This window comes from Mus caroli, chromosome 10 (genome assembly GCF_900094665.2).
Source record: "Mus caroli chromosome 10, CAROLI_EIJ_v1.1, whole genome shotgun sequence".
NCBI lineage: Eukaryota > Metazoa > Chordata > Mammalia > Rodentia > Muridae > Mus > Mus caroli.
The window spans coordinates 46646538-46665380 of NC_034579.1; the positions used below are offsets into that span (position 1 = coordinate 46646538).

Genomic DNA, 18843 nt, shown 5'->3' on the forward strand with positions numbered 1-18843 from the left:
ACATTTAGCTAATAAAAAATTTAATAAACTCTCCTTGGCATGTGATATGTGTAAGCACCTGCAACGATGGTAATGCCTTTTTGTGATGATGACTAACCCTGAAAGAGGTTTCCAAAAGCTCATAACTAAGTAACATGTTGCAGGCAGAAGGCTGAAATAGCGGGTTTGCATGTATTAGGCAGTTTCTACCACTGAGTGGAACCCCCATTTGCCTAAAGTGACTTTTAAATGATATTTGCACAATAAAGTTGAAAATTTAAAATTATTTTTGTGCTTAAGGTGATTGACAATTCCTGTTTGAAAGGACAAAAATAATCAGTGCAAATCTTTAGGTTATTTTAATATTAATAATTCTGAGATAGATTGAGTAGCTGTCAATCCTGTTGATTTTTAGCCAAAGCAACCAAGGCTGAGTGAGGCATGGGCATAAACATCAAGTGGGTTTCTGCTTTGTAATTAGTCAAGGCAACTAATTTACATATTTATATTACTACAAGTTCTAGAGGACAAAGTAGTATGGAGATATATGTGTGGAATTTAAAACATGTGTTTATGAATTAAAAATTTATGACAATTGAAGTTTATTAACCACTGTGCTTATTAACTTCTTCATCTTTACTTTTTTATTCTAATTGTTATTTGGCTTCTGTTGTGTCCAGCTTCTGTTTGCTTATACATTCTGAAGTGTTTAAATATTTGCAAAGTCATGTATAATAAATAATGAAATCCCATATACTCACCATCCTGACATAACATGAGAATGAAGGTATATCTCTTCCCTTCAAACTGAAAAGTGGGAAGGCAAATTCAGGTGGATGTTGCAAACCCTATGACAGCAAGTGGAAGGAGCTTCTGATGGGTGCTGTTCCTCTGTCAGGTCACCAGCTGTGAAGCAGCATGGGAAGAAATGGGTTGCAGGAGCTTTAGGAAGATCAGTTGTTCTAAAGCAGTATTCCCAGTTTTGGGAATGCAGTCCCCAGGTGCCCACCATATGCAGGACTCTTTTGAAAGACACATATTACTTACATATCTTTCTGGGAGAAGAAGGAAAATCCAAATAATTTTTGTTAATACTTCATTTCTCTTGGATCTTCTGTTGAGACATGTGGAAACAGTCTTAGAAAACATGGTTAGGAAATTATAGAATTTGGATGACAGGAGTCTGCAGAAATATTGAAGAACAGTCATAATTTTTAAAAAGCACAGTATATCAAAATTAAAATTATAAGAGATACTACTGGTTAGTTCCACTAGATGTTATAAATATGCCAATTCTTTCTAATTTAATGTATATGTATATATTATATTCTAATAGACATCTTTATTGTAATTAATTTTTGAAAGCAATCAAAATAGCTATAGATTTTATAGAGAATATATAGAAAATAATAGTTAAGAGAAGTATAAACCAGAAGACTCCATAAAAGGATATATCTAATGGATACCAAAATATTATGAGTATCTAATAAGGACTCAACTTTAGACAGAAAAAAAATGCAGTAGAGATTCAGTAGCTGAGAAAATTCCCTAGTATAAAGATTGAGTGTGGGCTGGTGAGATGGCTCAGTGGGTAAGAGCAGGAAGACCTGCTCTTCCGAAGGTCCGGAGTTCAAATCCCAGCAACCACATGGTGGCTCACAACCATCCGTAACGAGATCTGGCGCCCTCTTCTGGAGTGTCTGAAGACAGCNACAGTGTACTTACATATAATAAATAAATCTTAAAAAAAAAAAAAAAGATTGAGTGTGTGGTTAGGGTTGACTACAATAAAGAGGAATGAAGATATTTCTCAAAGTCTTGCTTCAAGTCCTTGCTAGAGGAAGTTGGTTATCAAAGCAAAAGGTAGCGTGAGTTATACCTGTCTGCACAAAGCCTGCCTTGATGCTTTCTCAAGAGAAAAGCAAAGTTACTTTTGTTATTATTGTTGTTTTGCTTTTCTACTAATATGTTTGATAATAATCTTAATATATTGATCTCTTATACATTGTGTGTGCTTGAGAGAAAGACAGGATGATAGTAGTTTTGTAGTTTATTTCATCTCAAACCTATAGTTTTGGTTGCTGCAGTTCTCCTTGTTTACTTGCTTTTTCTTCTTTTGCTGTTTGAGAACCTCACACATGCATAGATTGTTTTTGGATTAAATCTACCCCACATTTCCCTCTTCAAGTAAAACTTAGGTAGGTTTTCACAGGAGTCATCCCATCAGAAACTGATTCTTATTCCCCCAGATACCACCAATTACAAATAGTTTCTGAGCTAGGGTGGGGCTTCATGGGTTCCTCTCCATCACATACTGGGATTTTGGCTGCCTTGATCTTGTGCAGATCATGTGCATGCAGTCACAGCAGCTGTGAGTTCATTTGTGCAATAGGACTATCACTTCTAGCAAATACTGTTTTCCTATAGATGTGTATGACCTCTGTCACTTGCCATCTTTCCACATCTTTTAGCATGATGATCTTTATGTCTGGAAGAAAAGGGGTGTGATATAGATGTCCCAATGAAAGCTGAGTACTCCATGTTTCTTATGCTATGCACATTGGCCAGTTGTAGATCTCTATACTAACAACTTTCTAGCACAAATGAAGCTTTCTGATAAATAATGAGAGATACCCTAATCTATGTGTATAGCAACTACTCATTAGGAGTTACTTTAATACTATGTCCATTTAGCAGAATAAAAGTACTGTATTTTCATCTAGGACTTATGACTTGTCTAAACAGAGATAGTTTTTATAAGTATATTCTGGGGTATGGTAGCTACTAATCACAGAAAGCCATTAAACAAGACTAAAAATTAAAAATTTTAGTCACACAAGCTATATTTCAATTGATTGTAAATTAAATGCAATGAATGGTTAATGTTTTAGACAGAATAAATTCAGAACATTAACATCATAGAAGTTCTACTGAGCAGCACTGTTCCATGATGTGTAAAAAATGTGATACATTTGAAATGTAGTTCCTTTGTCAAAGATCAAGTGACCATAGGTGTGTGGGTTCATTTCTGGGTCTTCAGTTCTTTTCCACTGATCTACTTGCCTGTCACTGTACCAATACTATGCAGTCCTTATCATGTAGTACAGCTTGAGGTTAGGGATGGCGATTCCACCAGAGGTTGTTGGGAATAGTTTTCACCATCCTGAGTTTTTGTTATTCCAGATGAATTTGGAAATTGCTCTTCCTAACTCTATAAAGAATTGATTTGGAATTTTGATGGGGATTGCATTGAATCTGTAGATTGTTTAAGGCAAGATGGCCATTTTGACTATATTAATCCTACCAATTCATGAGTATGGGAGATCTTTTTATTTATTTATTTATTATTAGATATTTTCTTTATATACATTTCAAATGTTATCCTGAAAGTTCCCTATACCCTCACTCCGCCCTGCTCCCCTACACACCCACTCCTGCTTCTTGGCCCTGGCATTCCCCTGTATTGGGGCATATAAAGTTTGCAATACCAAGGGGCCTCTTTTCCCAGTGATGGCCGACTAGGCAATCTTCTGCTATATATGCAGCTAGAGATATGAGCTCTGGGGGGTACTGGTTAGTTCATATTGTTGTCCCACCTATAGGGTTGCAGACTTCTTCAGCTCCTTGGATGCTTTATCTAGCTTCTCCATTGGGGGCCCCGTGTTCCACCTTATAGATGACTGTGAGCATCTACTTCTGTATTTGCTAGGCACTGCCATAGCCTCATATGAGACAGCTATAACAGGGTGAGTATGGGAAATCTTTCCATCTTCTGAGATCTTTGATTTCTTTCTTCAGAGACTTGAAGATCTTATCATATAGATCATTCACTTCCTTAGTTAGAGTCACACCAAGGTATTTTATATTATTTGTGACTATTGTGAAGGGTATTGTTACCATAATTTCTTTCTTACCATAATAGCCTTTCTATTCTTTGAGTAGAAAAAGGCCACTGAGTTGTTTGAGTTAATTTTATATCCAGCTACTTCATGGAAGCTGTTTATCAGGTTTAGGAATTCTCTGATGGAATTTTTAGGGTCACTTAAGTATACTATCATGTCATCTGCAAATAGTGATATTTTGACTTCTTCATTTCCAATTTGTATTCCCTTGACCTCCTTTTGTTGTCTAATTACTCTGGCTAGGACTTCAAGTACTATATTGAATAGGTAGGGAGAAAGTGAGCAGCCTTGTCTAGTCCCTGATTTTAGTGGAATTGCTTCAACTTTCTCACCCTTTAGTTTGATGTTGGCTATTGGTTTGCTGTATATTGCTTTTACTATGTTTAGGTATGGGCCTTGAATTCCTGATCTTTCCAAGACTTATATCATGAAGGGGTCTTGGATTTTGTCAAGTGCTTTCTCAGTATCTAATGAAATGATCATGTTTTCTTTTGCTTCGAGTTTGTTTATAAAGTGGATTACATTGATGAATTTCCTTATATTCATCCATAGGATGAAGCCTACTTGATCATGATGGCTGATCAGTTTGATGTGTTCTTGGATTCAGTTTGCAAGAATTTTATTGAGCATTTTTACGCCTATATTCATAAGGGAAATTGGTTTGAAGTTCTCTTTCTTTGTTGGGTCTTTGTGTGGTTTAAGTATCAGAGTAATTGTGGCTTCATAGAGTGAATTATGTAGTTTTCCTTCTGTTTCTATTAGTGGAATAATTTGAAGAGTATTGGTATAAGGTCTTCTTTGAAGATCTGATAGAACTCTGTACTAAACCCATCTGGTCCTGGGCTTTTTTTTTTTTTTTTTTTTTTGGTTGGGAGACCATTAATGACTGCTTCTATTTCTTTAGGGGTATGGAACTGTTAAGGTGATTTATCTGATCCTGATACATTTCACAGACCACATGAAGCTCAAGAAGAAGGAACACCATAGTGTAGATACTTTGGTCATTCTTAGAAGGGGAATAAAAATAACCATGGGATACAGATACAGAGACAAAGTTTTGACCAGAAACTGAAGGAAAGGCCATCCAGTGAGTGTCCCACCTGGGGATCCATCCCATATACACTTACCAAACCCAGACACTATTGTGGATGCCAACAAGTGCTTGCTGACAGAAGCCTGATATAGGTCTCCTGAGAGGAGTAAGACTGTTAAGGATAATTTGTAGCCTTCCCAGTACCCACTGGTACTATAAAAGCTAGTCAGAAGGAAGGAAGCTTCCAGTTCAGTGTCAGTTTGATTAATTCTCTATCTCCTGCAAGTTAAGTCTGTGGTACCTTAAGCAATAGGGTCTTACCATTTAATGATTAATTGCCAATCAATGTTAGTGATAAACGCTATTACTTTCAAGTATTAGGGCCCTTTCTGATGAACAGCTTATAAAGAGGTAGCCCACTTCAGACAATTGGATGTTAATTTAATAATATTATGGTTTTGGGGAATAGCTTTATCTATCCAGGCAAAATACCTCTGTTCAAATTCTTTTTAAAATGTTAGTTTTGTTTAACTTATAAAGTTGCAGGTTTCCTTATAATTTTAAAATATATTCTTAGTTTTGGTTGACCCCATCCTTGAACTTACTCATCCTCTCTCTTCTCATATAAATCTTTCTACTCCCAGTATTCCTGCTATGACTTTCATATCCCACATGCTTACTCCCCTTTGCTGCTTTCCCAAAAGACTATGCATCTCTCGAAGAACTTTAGTGAGTCCTTTTCTGTTTCCTGGCTTTTATACATAAATACACATTTATGTAGATTATTAGATAGCATTGTCTCATGAGAGAGAACATATGATATTTGTGTTTCTAGTTCAGGTTACTTAAGTTAATATATTTTTAAATTCCTAAAATTTTCCTGCAAATTTCATTTTTCTTTACACACAACTGGATGAAATTTTAAGAATAGCTCTCTTATTAGCCATTCTATTTTATGTACATCTACACTGATTCCATTTTCTTGCTACTATAACTAGAGTAGCATGGATGTGCACATTGCTTTGTCATAAGATAGAGAATCCTCTGGGCATGTATGTTCAGGAGTGGTATTACTGAGCCTTCTGATCTATGTTGAGAGAAACTTCCATATTGGTTTACATAGGTTCTATCCAGTTTGCACTCTCATTAACAGTGAATAAAGTTTGCCTTCCCTACACCCTCATGAGCATATTGTCATTTGTTTTCTTGAGGCAAATAATTATGATCAGGTAAAATGGGATCCTCAAAGTAGGATATTATTGGGTCTGTGTGCATGCATGCAATTGTGTGTGTGTGTGAATACAGGCCCACTCATGTCGGTGTATTTATGAAAGTCAGAGAAAAACAGGGGTTGTCATTTATCACTTTCCACTTTGGTACTACATAAACCTGGCAGCTGGCAAGAGAAGTCCATGGGATTTGCATTTCTCCACTTCTCTTCTTGCCTTAGGAGGGTCAAGTTAACAGATACATGGAACCTCTCTGAGACTATGTGAGTTAGGGCAGTTCAAATTCAGGCCCCCACATCTGCAGAACAAGCCCCTTTATCCACTGAGTCATCTTTGCAGCTCTTCTTCTTTTCAAAATTCTTTCAGTCTCTTATTCTATATCTTGATTGTTTTGTTGTTGTTGTTTGTTTATTTTGTTTTGTTCTATTTTTGGGGGGTTGTTTTGTTTGTGTTTTGTTTTGTTTTTGTTTAGTTTTCAAAGTTCCTTGTAGATGTGTTTTTCTTTCAGAAAAGATTTCACTCACTGTACGGACTGTCCATCTGTCTCTTTACTCAGCTAACTGCTTCCATTACTGTACCCACCCTTCTTTTTTTTTTTTAATTTCATAAAATCCCATTCATTAATTGTTGGCCTTATTCCCCGAGCAACCAGATCCCTACTTAAAACCTTCCTCATTATCTCCCAAGGGTTTTCCTGGCTTTTTTTTTTTCTTGAGCAGTCTTAGAGTTTCAGGTCTTACATTAATTTCTGTGATTTGTTTGTAGGTGATGTAGTTCAGAGTGAATGGTAAGGATCTTGTTTCATTCTTCAATATGAAGATAATCAGTTTTCTTAGTACCATTTGACAAAGGCTTTGGCCTTTCTCCAATGAGTACTTTTTGGCATCTTCTTCAAAAAGATCAGGTGGTGATAATAGTGTAGATTTCTTTTTTCTAACTCTTGGTTTGGGTTAAATTTTGTCACACACATGTAGAATTACAAAGTCATTATCACTCCTTAGAGATAATCTCTTATTTTCATACAATGAGAAAAATTCCCCCATACCCATTTTGTTTCTCCTTCATATTAACTGTTCATGGTTAGATGAATGATGCCATATCGAGATTAATCTCACCCCTCCCTCCTTGGGACATGCTTTTCAAATATTTGCAGATTGTTCTCATGTCCCCTTTGTCATCATGTAGTGACACTGGGCCACTTAGATCCTTTCTCTTCCTCACAAGTCAGACTGTTACCTTATAATCACATTTGTCTCTTTTCTGTAGGATCCTTCTTCTTCTTGCTTAGAAACAAGGTTAATAGTTTACCTACAAATACTAAAGTCAGCAGTTGAGAAAGAAGAAAGCAAACCAAAACAAAGAGGAAAACTGAAAAAACAAAGCAGACCTCCATGGCCAGTCTGTACTACAGAACCTAGCTTCTCCTGTAGCACAATCACAGCAACGAGGACATGACAAGATAGCCAGTCCATTCTATTTTTGTGAGACACACTCTGAAAAGGATAGTGTCATTTCTGACCACTGTCATTTTTATACATACTTAATGATATGCCCAACGAAATGTGGTTTTGTAAGTTTTTCCTTGGGCTGCGTTGCTTCTTGGGTATCTTCTATCTGTATTGCTACCTTCCATTACACAAAAATATTACCTTTGTGAAATTTTAAAAATGTTAATATAAAAGTATATAGTTTGCTCCTTAATATTTTCTAGCATGCTAAGCAATTTTTCTGGGAAATTTCTATTTATAATACCCTAATACACGGAGATATGCAACCATGTCCTACCAAACTGATTAAAAGAGAGACATCTTTTATACATCATTTGTCTTCTTTCTTCCCTACTAATAAAAGGTTAGCAATCTCTAGGACACATTTCTATATTTCTGTCTCAGTTTTATGGCTTAACAATCCATCCCGTGCCAAATCTGCTGCTTAATTTTTGTTCAGTTTTACTGTCTATAAAAATGGAATAATTTGTTTCACAATTTTTTTATTTAGTATTCAGGTTTGTGATTTTTCAAATACTAAATATAAAGTTCCACTTCATTTATTTTGTATTATTATATAGAACTCCATTATGGGAAATCACGAAGATAAATGTATTCATTATGTATTTAACTAGATATTTTTAAATGTGAAAAGCAATATTGATGTGAGAATTCCATAGACACTTATGTATAGGAGTGGGGATCCAGATCCTAGCTTATACTCTCACTTCATTTCACTATGTCCCCTTTGTCCCTAATGTTTACAGTAAAATTTCCTTCTCACAACCTTTTAGGCATACTCTCTGACTCTTTTCTTGCCATATTTAACATCCTAGTGACATAACACTCCAAAATTATACCAGCTTAATCTCTGTAACACATAAAACCAACTACTTTACATTTCCATCCCTGTACTTTTCAGTGGTGTCACAAAATTACACTGTGTGTGTGTGTGTCTGTGGCCCAAAACATAAACTAATAGCTACTGGTTATTACATTATATAGAAAATGAAATGTGGCGGTAAAAAGTAAAATGTATAGTATTAATGCTTATATTAATAATTGTTTGTTCTTATGTATTAGACTTTAACTCAAGTGAAAACAGGAAATAAAGTTCAATTGACTTTTATAATTACCTTGTATTTACCCCCCCTTTTCTTAGCTCTTTATTTTTTGATACAGCTTCAGGTACTCTATGGCTCTCATTTATTTCAGCCTGCAGTACTCTGTAAGCTTGCAAAGTAACTTGCCTATGGTATACAGTTCATTCTGCATATGCATGTATGTATGTATATATGTATGTATGTATGTATGTATGTATCTATGTATGCTTATGTATGCATACATTATATATGTTTTATATAATTTTAGGTAAACATAAAATTGTTCCTATAGCTTTTCCAAATGCACTTAGTACTATTTATCCTTTCTCTCCCCCTCCCTCTTATTACCTTCCCTATTGAAGAGATCCCTCCTGATTTCTCCATTTTCCCTTTCATATCATTTGTGCTCAGCTAGCCCTATCTCTAGAGTACCTTCACCCACATTCCCCAACTTGGTCCTTCTTTACTTTCCAAGTTTCTGCTGTTACTCTAATTTATATGTTCACATCTAAAGATTCAGAGTTAGGGACTATGCCCAAGAGAGAATATGTGAGTGTTTGTAGGTCTAGGTTAACTAGGTTATAATATTTTTTGTTCCACCTATTTACCTGCAGCATTTATGATTTTAAGTTTTCTTGACAGCTGAATAGTATTCTGCAGTGCTTATGTGCCACATTTTCCTTAGCTATTGTGAGTGGAGCAGTGAACATGACTGAGCAAATATCTGCAGTGTAGGAAGTCAGGTCCTTTGGGCATACTGCAGCGAGTGATATAGCTAAGTTATACAGTAAATATATTTTTTAACTTTTGGAGAATTTCCTGCACTGATTTCTATACTGTATGTACCAGTGTGCAATCTCATCAACAGTGAATGAAGGTCACTGTTCAAATCTATAGTCTAGTTTTTAGTTGGGTTGTGAATATTTTTTACTCTCCTTTTTTGAACTCTCTCTGTTTCTAAATATAAATCCTGAGTCAGATGTATGAGATCTTTTTTCCCAGTCCATGAGCTTCCTCTTCGCTTGGTTGATTAGTTGCATAGCTGGATAGAAGCTTTTTCACTTTATGAGGTCCCATGTTGATCTTAACTCCTAGACAAATGAAGTCCTATTCAGAAAGTCCTTTCCTACACCTCTATCTATCTATCTATCTATCTATCTATCTATCTATCTATCTATCTATCTATCTGTTTATTCAATTTAAATTCTGATTTTAACTGGATAATTGAAGTCCTATTCAGAAAGTCCTTTTCTATACTTTTATTTACTTATTTATTTATTTATTTATTTATTTATTTATTTATTTATTTAATTTCATTCCTGATTGTACCCCACCCATGTCCTCTCCTCCCAATTCCACCCTCACAAGTCCCTCTCCCATTACACCCCCATTCTTCCCAGAGAAGGGAAACCCCTCTTGGGTACCTTAAGACCTTCACCCTGGGACATCAGGATGCATCCTCTTCAATTGAGACCCAACCAGGCAGTCCAGCGAAGGAAAGGGGATTGATTCAAGGGTAGGCAACTGAGTCAGAGACAACCTCAGCTACAATTGTTAGAAGAAGTATGTGAAGACTAAGCTACACACCTGCTACAAATGTGTAGGGGTCCTAGGTCCAGCCCAGGCATGGTTTTGGTTGGTGGTTCAGTCTCTGTGAGCCCTCACTGGGCCCAGGTTAGTTGACTCAGTAGTTCTTGTGGTGTCCCTGCTTGTTAAGTCCTATCCCCTACTCTTCCACAAGACTCACCAAGCACTGACTGATGTTTGAGTGTGGGTCTTTGCATCTGTTTTCAACCACTGCTGGATGAGACCTCTCAGGAGATATGTTGGCCATTCCTGAAATCTCTGCTCCATCTTTATCTCTGTGCATCTTGTAGGCAAGACAATTTTTGGGTCTAAGGTTGTATGGGTGGGATGATGTCTCCCATCCTCCACTGGAAGTCCACTGGCTACAGGAGGTGGCCACCACCTTTATATTCCCAGCTGTTAGGAGTCTCAGCCAGGCTCTCCAGGAGCCTCCTGAGTAACACTTCTGTTTTCTTTTTCTTTTTTTCTAGAAGTTTTGATGTCTCAGGGTTTACACTGAGGCTATAACTTGGCCTTTCCTTAAAAACTGAATTCTTTATTTTCATAAATTAGCATTGTTTTTCTTTTTGGCTTACAGTATCCATCTTTGCTGGTTCACTGTAAGTGTTCATATATAGCAAACCCAAAACACAGAAAATCCTTGTAACAGATCTTGAATGATGCAATCTAATTAAATGGAGTGGATTGAGATCTACTTGCAATTATTGCAGCATATGAGAATTATTTGTGTAATAGTTTTTGACTAGTTTTAAACTTTTATTTAACACCTATCATGCTTTATAATATAGGTGAGGGCTAAACTTTATAGCAATTAGGAGTATTTGATTTTCATGTTAACATAAAGTTGATTTAAATGCTTACACAGAATCTCTCCTTATAAAACCAGTGGTTTTAAAAATATTTGGTGTTTAAAGACTCAAAAGTCTTTCCAGTCTCTTTTCTGCTTTACCATGAAAGTCTAGAAGGAAATACAGAGCCTGGAACTGATTAGACAGGGGGAAAACCCCACCTGTGTATGCTAGTCTAGTAAACATAGTCAATATGACTTAGAGAAGCAACAAGGAATCATGAGAAACCCGGAAGTGTGGGAAGCTAAGAAAGAAGGACAGAATTCCATCCTTCCTATCATTTACCGTATTTGTAACTTTATTTCTAATTCACACTTTTGATTACAACCCTATTTATTTAAATCTTTTTCTTTTAGTTTTAGTTTTAGTTTTAGTTTTAGTTTTAGTTTTAGTTTTAGTTTTAGTTTTAGTTTTAGTTTTAGTTTTAGTTTTAGTTTTAGTTTTNTTTTAGTTTTAGTTTTAGTTTTAGTTTTAGTTTTAGTTTTAGTTTTAGTTTTAGTTTTAGTTTTAGTTTTAGTTTTAGTTTTAGTTTTAGTTTTCTGAGACAGTGTCTCAGGTAATGCAGGTTGCCTAGGGCTCTCTGTGTACATGAGGCTGTCCTTGAACTCCTATTTTTTTGTTTCTTCCTCCTAAGGATTACTGTACTTGAAAAGTTTGTTAAAGTCTGTTTCTGGAGCTGTAGCAATCAGTTCTGTCCTGTGGGACATTTGTGGAGGCTTCAGGTCCATTGTAAAAAAATAAAAACAGCACTCACTCTTCCTGTGCAGGTTTCCTATAGGTGCCAGCTCTGCAGCATTGTATAACCGTACAAATATGTGCTTGCATTCTTTCCTAATCTGCTGAACACCGCATTCTTCTGGAAATGCAAAGGAATGACAAACACCCAAATTCAGTGTGGTGGACTCTGATGTGGCGAAGTACAGATGAATAGTGTGGAGATCAGATGACTTAGATTCTAGTAAAGTCCTAGCAGTAGCTAACCCACCTGAGACTGAACAAGTGAATCAAACTGTCACCATCTTGTTTATGTTACTGTTATGTTTATGTTTATGCAGAGTTGGGATCCAGCAATCCTTGATTTTGTAGCTAAAATAATTTTTAGCAATTCCAGAAGTAGATTTTCCAAAATACACCATTAATAATTATGAATTTAAGTTTACTCTGAAAGTTGCAAAAAATGACAAATATTCAAAACAAAACTCTCAATGGTCATTTTTGTTTCATTATCAAATTTGGGATTTGACATTTCTTATTTTGTCTTTTTTTAAAAAAAAAATCTGAGAACTGCCTTGCACTTGCTTGGCAAGTGCTCTATCACTAAGGTAAATCCCCAACTCCGGGATTTGACATTTCTTTTTGTGCTTCTCTTAATTACAGGGTGGTTTTACTCGTAAATACTCACTTAGCTCAAAAACAGGAACACTTCTTCCAGAATTCCCCAGCGCTCAACATCTTGTGTACCAAGGATGCATTTCTAAGGACAAGGTATCAATTAAAGACACTTCTCTATTGATTTTCTGATATGTTGACTCCATATCTCCTTTTGTTTGGAATCTTATGGCACTTGCAGGAAGCAATCAGAAATCTGCATTATCACACAGAATTGATTGATTTATAGGAGAGACAAATGTTTACTGATATCGATTAAACACTTTGCAATTAATTATTTACCATCTCTATGATGGTGGGTAATCAGAAGGCGATAAAATAAATCCCAAGGGCTAAAGATTATTTTTATTTAAAATTCAAATTTGAAGGTAGAAAAATACTAGAGTGTGACTATTGCATCCTGATTTTCAACGGTAAGCTTTATGTTTTGGATTGGCTTTAATTCAGTTTTTATTTCAAAAAAATAGTCACCAAGCATTTCTCTAGTAAGTAATCTGCTCCTAGCACTGAGAAGGAACACTAATTAAATGTAAGTGTTACACAAGATGACAAAAGGGAGAAACATTTTCATTGGGTTTTCAAAATATTAATTTCCAATGCTTCTTTCATAATCTCTCACAATAAATCTTCTATTTCTGCACATCTAGAGTCATTTGTTGGAGAATCACTACAATTTATTAGTGAATACCATTGTTGAATCAGAGTTTAATAATCTTTATATGTTTCCTTCAAGTAGAGCTCACTATACTCACAAAGTGTTTTTGACAGGATTCATATTTTGAGGTGCAAACACAGGAATGTTGTAAATAAAACTGAATTACTTTAGCACCTTTGTAGAAAGAGGGAATAAAAGTAGAAAATTGAATTTTAAGCTATTGATACGTAAGTAGAGATGCAGAGTAACTATAGGACACATTTGGATGAGAGATGGACCTCACTGGGTAAGAATAGGGAAAGTAGTGAAGAAAATTCTCAGATTGAAATCATACTATCCTCTCTATTCTTTCCTCCAACCACACTACTCAAGGTTAACATACTGTTTCTTCATAGCTATAGTAACTTCATACTAGAGAAATTGCCAATAAATGCTAACATGGAGCAGATTGTGGGGAAAGCAGTGGAAATCAGTGAGATTTCACTGTTTGGAGGAACAGTGATACTGGATCACCTATGTGGAGAAGGTTGCTTGCACACATACATGTCATGAAGATGTTTACTGTGTAAATCTATCTAGTGAGAGCCAGAGAGGGAGAAAAATGACAAAGAAAAATAGAGAGGCGAGGAACATGTGCCATTGGTTTACTTCAGCTTCTCTGCTGACCTCCAAGGAATTCTAACCTTTCACAGTAGTGAATCATTTCTCACTCAGGTATCAGAGGTGATTACTAGAGCCCTGGCTTCTAAGTTCATACCCAGTGGACTCTTATATGAGTCTAGGGACTGACACCTATTTATCTGAGGACAACCTAGCCCTCTTCTCACAGTTGCCAGAATCCACTGGTGGCTGGTCAATCATCTCTGTTGGCACTCAAGGTGGTGGTCAGCTCCCCTCCATGTTTACTGTCCACACTTGAGCTGAGACTTGCCTCTCTCTGGCACTCTCTAAAATGGTATCTATTCTCAGAAAATCAAATCGAATAGTGTTTCTGAAGAATACAGGCACACTACAACTACAAGTTTAATGTCATAAGTCATGTAAATATTAAATAATCACAAGAGATACTAATAATAAGATCTAAAGTTTCTGATGAACTGTGTATAAAATGGCACATTTGTATAAAATTATGTAAAGCAAACTTGTAAACTAGAGCTTACACTTATGTTAGTAGATTTTGGCGCTCAAAGGTAATTTTTATTACTTTATGTAAATTGGCTAAAATAATTGCATTATTGAATTTTTAATACATGTATATAACTTACTTTGATCTTATTTACTCCCAAGTTCTCTGCACTTTTTCCTTTCCCTGATCCTATTGGTCCCCTTCAAATTCTGTAACAGCATAGAAAACAACAACAGTATAGAAAAAGTTTCATCTACTCTGATGAAAGCAGCCTGCTGGAGATATCCTGTAGTCAGCATAATTCCTAGGAAAGAGATTGATAATTTGCCCTCATTATCTAGTGGCAAACTAAACCAAGGTGCTGTGTGCAGAATAAGGGGGAAAATTGCAAACTGTTAGGGGAGGCAATGATTATACCACAGTAGATGCTGCTGCTGTGATTCAAAGAGCAAACGCTCACCACTTTTTTTTTAACATATGCTAATCACTTTGTATATATTAATTCATTTAGAACTTATAAGGTGAAAAAAGGTGAGGCAAAAGCTGAAACCACTACACCACACTGCTCCTAGCAGCCAAGAGCTGATGTACTTTAGACCAGCTATGTGGTAGGACACCTTTAATTCCAGCACTTAGGTGGAAGAAGCAGGCAGATCTCCATGAGTCTGAGGCCAGCTTGGTCAATATAGTGAATTTCAGGTTAGCCAGGGCTATATAGCAAAACCCCATCTCCAAAACAAAAACATCAAAATGATGCAAGCTGACATGTTATATTCATTTTCCAAATAAAACATATTTTTCTCTTTTGCAGAAAATTAAGATGTTGTTTTAGCCAATAGTTCCCTTGCTACTAGATTTTAAAATACTCTTATTACAATCACTATGTATCATGAGCATCGTATCATGTCATACGGTATCAGATCCCCACTTTCCCTGTCTTTTTCCTTCCCTGGGGTGCAAGAGGCAATGATTTGACATCCATACTAGGTCTTTTGTGTTGAACAAAATGCCTGGTCTATAACAGGAGCTTGAAAGTGTTGATTGAACAAATAACAAACACTAGAAGACTCTGCTCAAGCGTTTTCTTCCTTAACGTAGGTTGATACTCTCATAATGATGTACAAAACCCACTGCCAGTGCATACTTGACAATGCCATCAATGGAAACTTTGAAGAGGTGAGTTGACTGAATGCTTCTCTATGACATTACATAAACCTTCACATCCTGTTCCTAAGAAGTTCAATGTGCTCTTTGCTCTACAACTAGATCCAGCATTTCTTACTACACTTTTGGCAAGGAATGCCAGACCATCTCCTTCCCCTGCTTGAAAATCCTGTTATCATTGATATTTTCTGTGTTTGTGACTCAATTCTTTATAAGGTAAGCCCTTTGGGGAGTCTTAAGCATAAAGAATTTATATCCTTAAATAACACTCTTAGTGCTTGTAACTTATTTAAATTATTTTTAAAAAAACTTTATAGTAAAGAAAACCAGATCAATTTCTGTTTACAGCTAAGAATAGTCTAAAATAAGACATGGTGACCAATATATGAAAAAATTCATTAATTTTTGTTATCTCTTTGAGGTGTATTCAGATTAACATAATATGGCATCTAATTTCTCAGGGAACAGAAGAATCAGACACCCTCATAGAATTAACACCTTTAAAATTTCTAAATTCATTAATACTCAGTTCTGTACTCAACCTAATAAGAGGCCATAGATTTCTTTAGAATGGTCACAAGAAGTGATCCTGGGAAAGAGGACCAGGTTGTCCTAGTCAAACATTTAGTGGCAAGGCGAGAATATTCCTCAGTTGAGAAGTATGAAGTCCCAACAGAAAGGTAAAATGAAATAGCAATCTGGGTACTTCAAAATAAATGTACCTGCATTCACCTGCCAAATTGTCATATGGAAAAATAAAAACTATCCTTTGAAAACATCATCTGAGTTGACAAGGTTCAAGCCTGTTGGGCAAGTTAGTTGCTTCTGCCCTCTCAGCTTTTCAGGAAACTAGAGGACACACCAGTTACATCATTCAGAGGCAACTTTGCAAATGTCTGAAAGCTGGATGGAGAATGAGAAACAAGGGACCACACTTTCATCCCCTGTTCAGTAGTCACAGAGCAACAGAGATTGCAAAGCTAAGTGCAGGCTATTCTTGTCTTTGCTTCAAGCTCACGTTGAATGGCAAGGGAGAACAAGGACTGCCTTGTTTTGTTTTTGCTTTAATTGAATAAAGGTCAGTATTTACAAAGGTTCAGTTTGCCCTAAGCATGATTGTCTGTAATTTTTTTTACCACTTAAAAAAGCAGTCATTAGGAGATGAGAGCTAGTTCTGAGTGGGCACAGGGAAAATCTGGACTCAGGTACATAGCTGTCACCATCACAGCAGCAACACTGGGGCTACCATCTCGGATCTTCTGAGAAACAGCTTTCATGCCCACTCCACACATAAACTTTTTTTTTTAAATGTAGTCCAGTGCAACAATGTCCTTATACTAAGTATCACTAGGTACATTTAATTCTCTTCCTCATAATAGAGCCAGAGAGAAGCAGAGGACACAGCAAATAAAACTGTAAATTGAGCATCTGTGAGGTCTTCATCGACTTACAGAGAGCTTTGTGATTAAAATGGGCAGTTCACACTAGGGTGGTTGATTTACTGTCTCAAGTGCTCACAGACAACTCACACTCAGTTTGGAGGAAAAAAGCTAACATTCAGAAAGGAATCATGTTAATCTCTAGGAGGGTAACAAGTAAAACGAATTGACAAATAGTGTCCCTTGCATTAGAAATAATTATGTTTGGTGCTGGGGATGCAGTTTATTGGGCAGAGTGCTGTCCTAGCAAACTGAAGCCCTCGTTTAGTTTCTAGTTCTGCCTGGATGATGAGACACAAGCCTGTTCTCCCAGAATTCCAATCACAATCATTTCTAAAGGTTTATGTTAACCCTGTTTTGCTTTGGTTAAGGTTCTTACAGATGTCCTCATTCCTGCAACAATGCAAGAAATGCCTGAAAGGTATGTTCAGTGAATAAAGCAGGACAGCCCCTCATAAGAAGCATGGTTCACCTCATACACTGTCAATGCAATCCATTGTCTTGGAACTCATCCTTTTATCAAAAATACAATTTTTATTAAAAAAAATATGTAGAAGGGGTATGCCTTGGTCTCCATATTTGAGCATCAGTGAATAAAATGGATAAAATAAAAACCTAAAGTCCCTTCAGTGTAAGGATTGCCAAAGTAAAATAAGTTGGTATCCAAGCATGATGAACCACCAATGGGCTTCAGAAATTCTTCAGTGACATTAGATGGTGGATACATAGGATACCCAATGGAAAATAAGCACAATAATGACCTCTATAAGGAAAAATTTGGAAAATTCTTAATTACTACACATCGATGATTAACTTATTTTCACAATCAGGAAGTGGTGTAATGAAATTGTGACCTTTAAGCAAAGAACAAAGATCTTAAATAACTTATTTAAAATATATGGAAAGATTTTTCACACAGCCATTTCTCGAGGGTGAAAACATAGAACTTTGGAGGGAAATGACCAAAAATTTCTCTTGAAAACAGTCTAATAATGTAAGTTCTTTTTAAGCAGAGGCAACAAACCAATAATGCCTTGACATAGTGCTCCAATGCATATTGATTGATAAAAATATCTGCTTTTGAAACAATTTTATGGGGGATTATTTTCATATATATATATATATATATATATATATATATATATATATATATATATAAAATAGTTGGCCCTAGTCTGGTCAATAGTATCTTCTAATTATCCATGGTGTATCCAATCTCTATTTGCAATTACTTATATATGATAATTCAGTCACAGTCAAATAGCTATACTAATTTAGTAGCCAGGAGGCGGTCATGTGACCACTTAAGATAGTAATAACAGCTGAGAAGAATTAAATCATATTTTTTCAGAACATGTGACTATGCAAAATTGAAACACTAAAATCATAATATTAACATAGTGCTTCTTCCAAGAACATTCTCACATCAGTAAGTTTGACTGTGTACTTTCTGTTTACGAGACAGCAAACCTTCCAGCATTCAAAGGATACTATACTTTAGTTAATCAACTCTTTTTCACTGAATGATAAATAAATTCTGAAATATTTTTCAAGAGTAGATGTTACACAGCATCCATCCCCTTGAATGTGTGGTGTTCCCTTCAGGAATCATCACAGAAACATATAAGGATCCTGTTACCTCATCATTTTTGTCTATACTTTATACATCTGATATGATTATGGTTTTTAAAGCTTCAACCATTGTAGGCTTGAGCATTTATTTATGCTCAAAACTTACATAAATTCAGTTTAGTCTTTTTCAAAGGTAGCATTTATCAAATTCATTCCATTAAAATTTAGAATAATTCAATTGAATATTTTTTTCAGTTTCTTCCTTCCATTTATGTTACATTGTCAATAACTTTAAGTAGAACTACAAAAAAAATTAAAAAAAGCAGATGT

General features: G+C 35.7%; 1 protein-coding gene across 3 annotated transcripts in view; it reads left to right on the forward strand.

Annotated features, from left to right (window-relative positions):
- Rfx6 (regulatory factor X6) overlaps positions 1-18843 on the forward strand; it is a 52805-nt gene that overhangs the window by 18496 nt on the left and 15466 nt on the right. For 2 of the 3 annotated variants that reach the window (XM_021174814.1, XM_021174817.1), the window contains 4 exons: positions 12546-12653; positions 15437-15514; positions 15605-15718; positions 17313-17362. In XM_021174814.1, the coding sequence (XP_021030473.1) occupies positions 12546-12653; positions 15437-15514; positions 15605-15718; positions 17313-17362 (350 nt within the window). The remainder of the gene's footprint in view (positions 1-12545; positions 12654-15436; positions 15515-15604; positions 15719-17312; positions 17363-18843) is intronic. The other variant, XM_021174816.1, reaches the window with a different exon arrangement.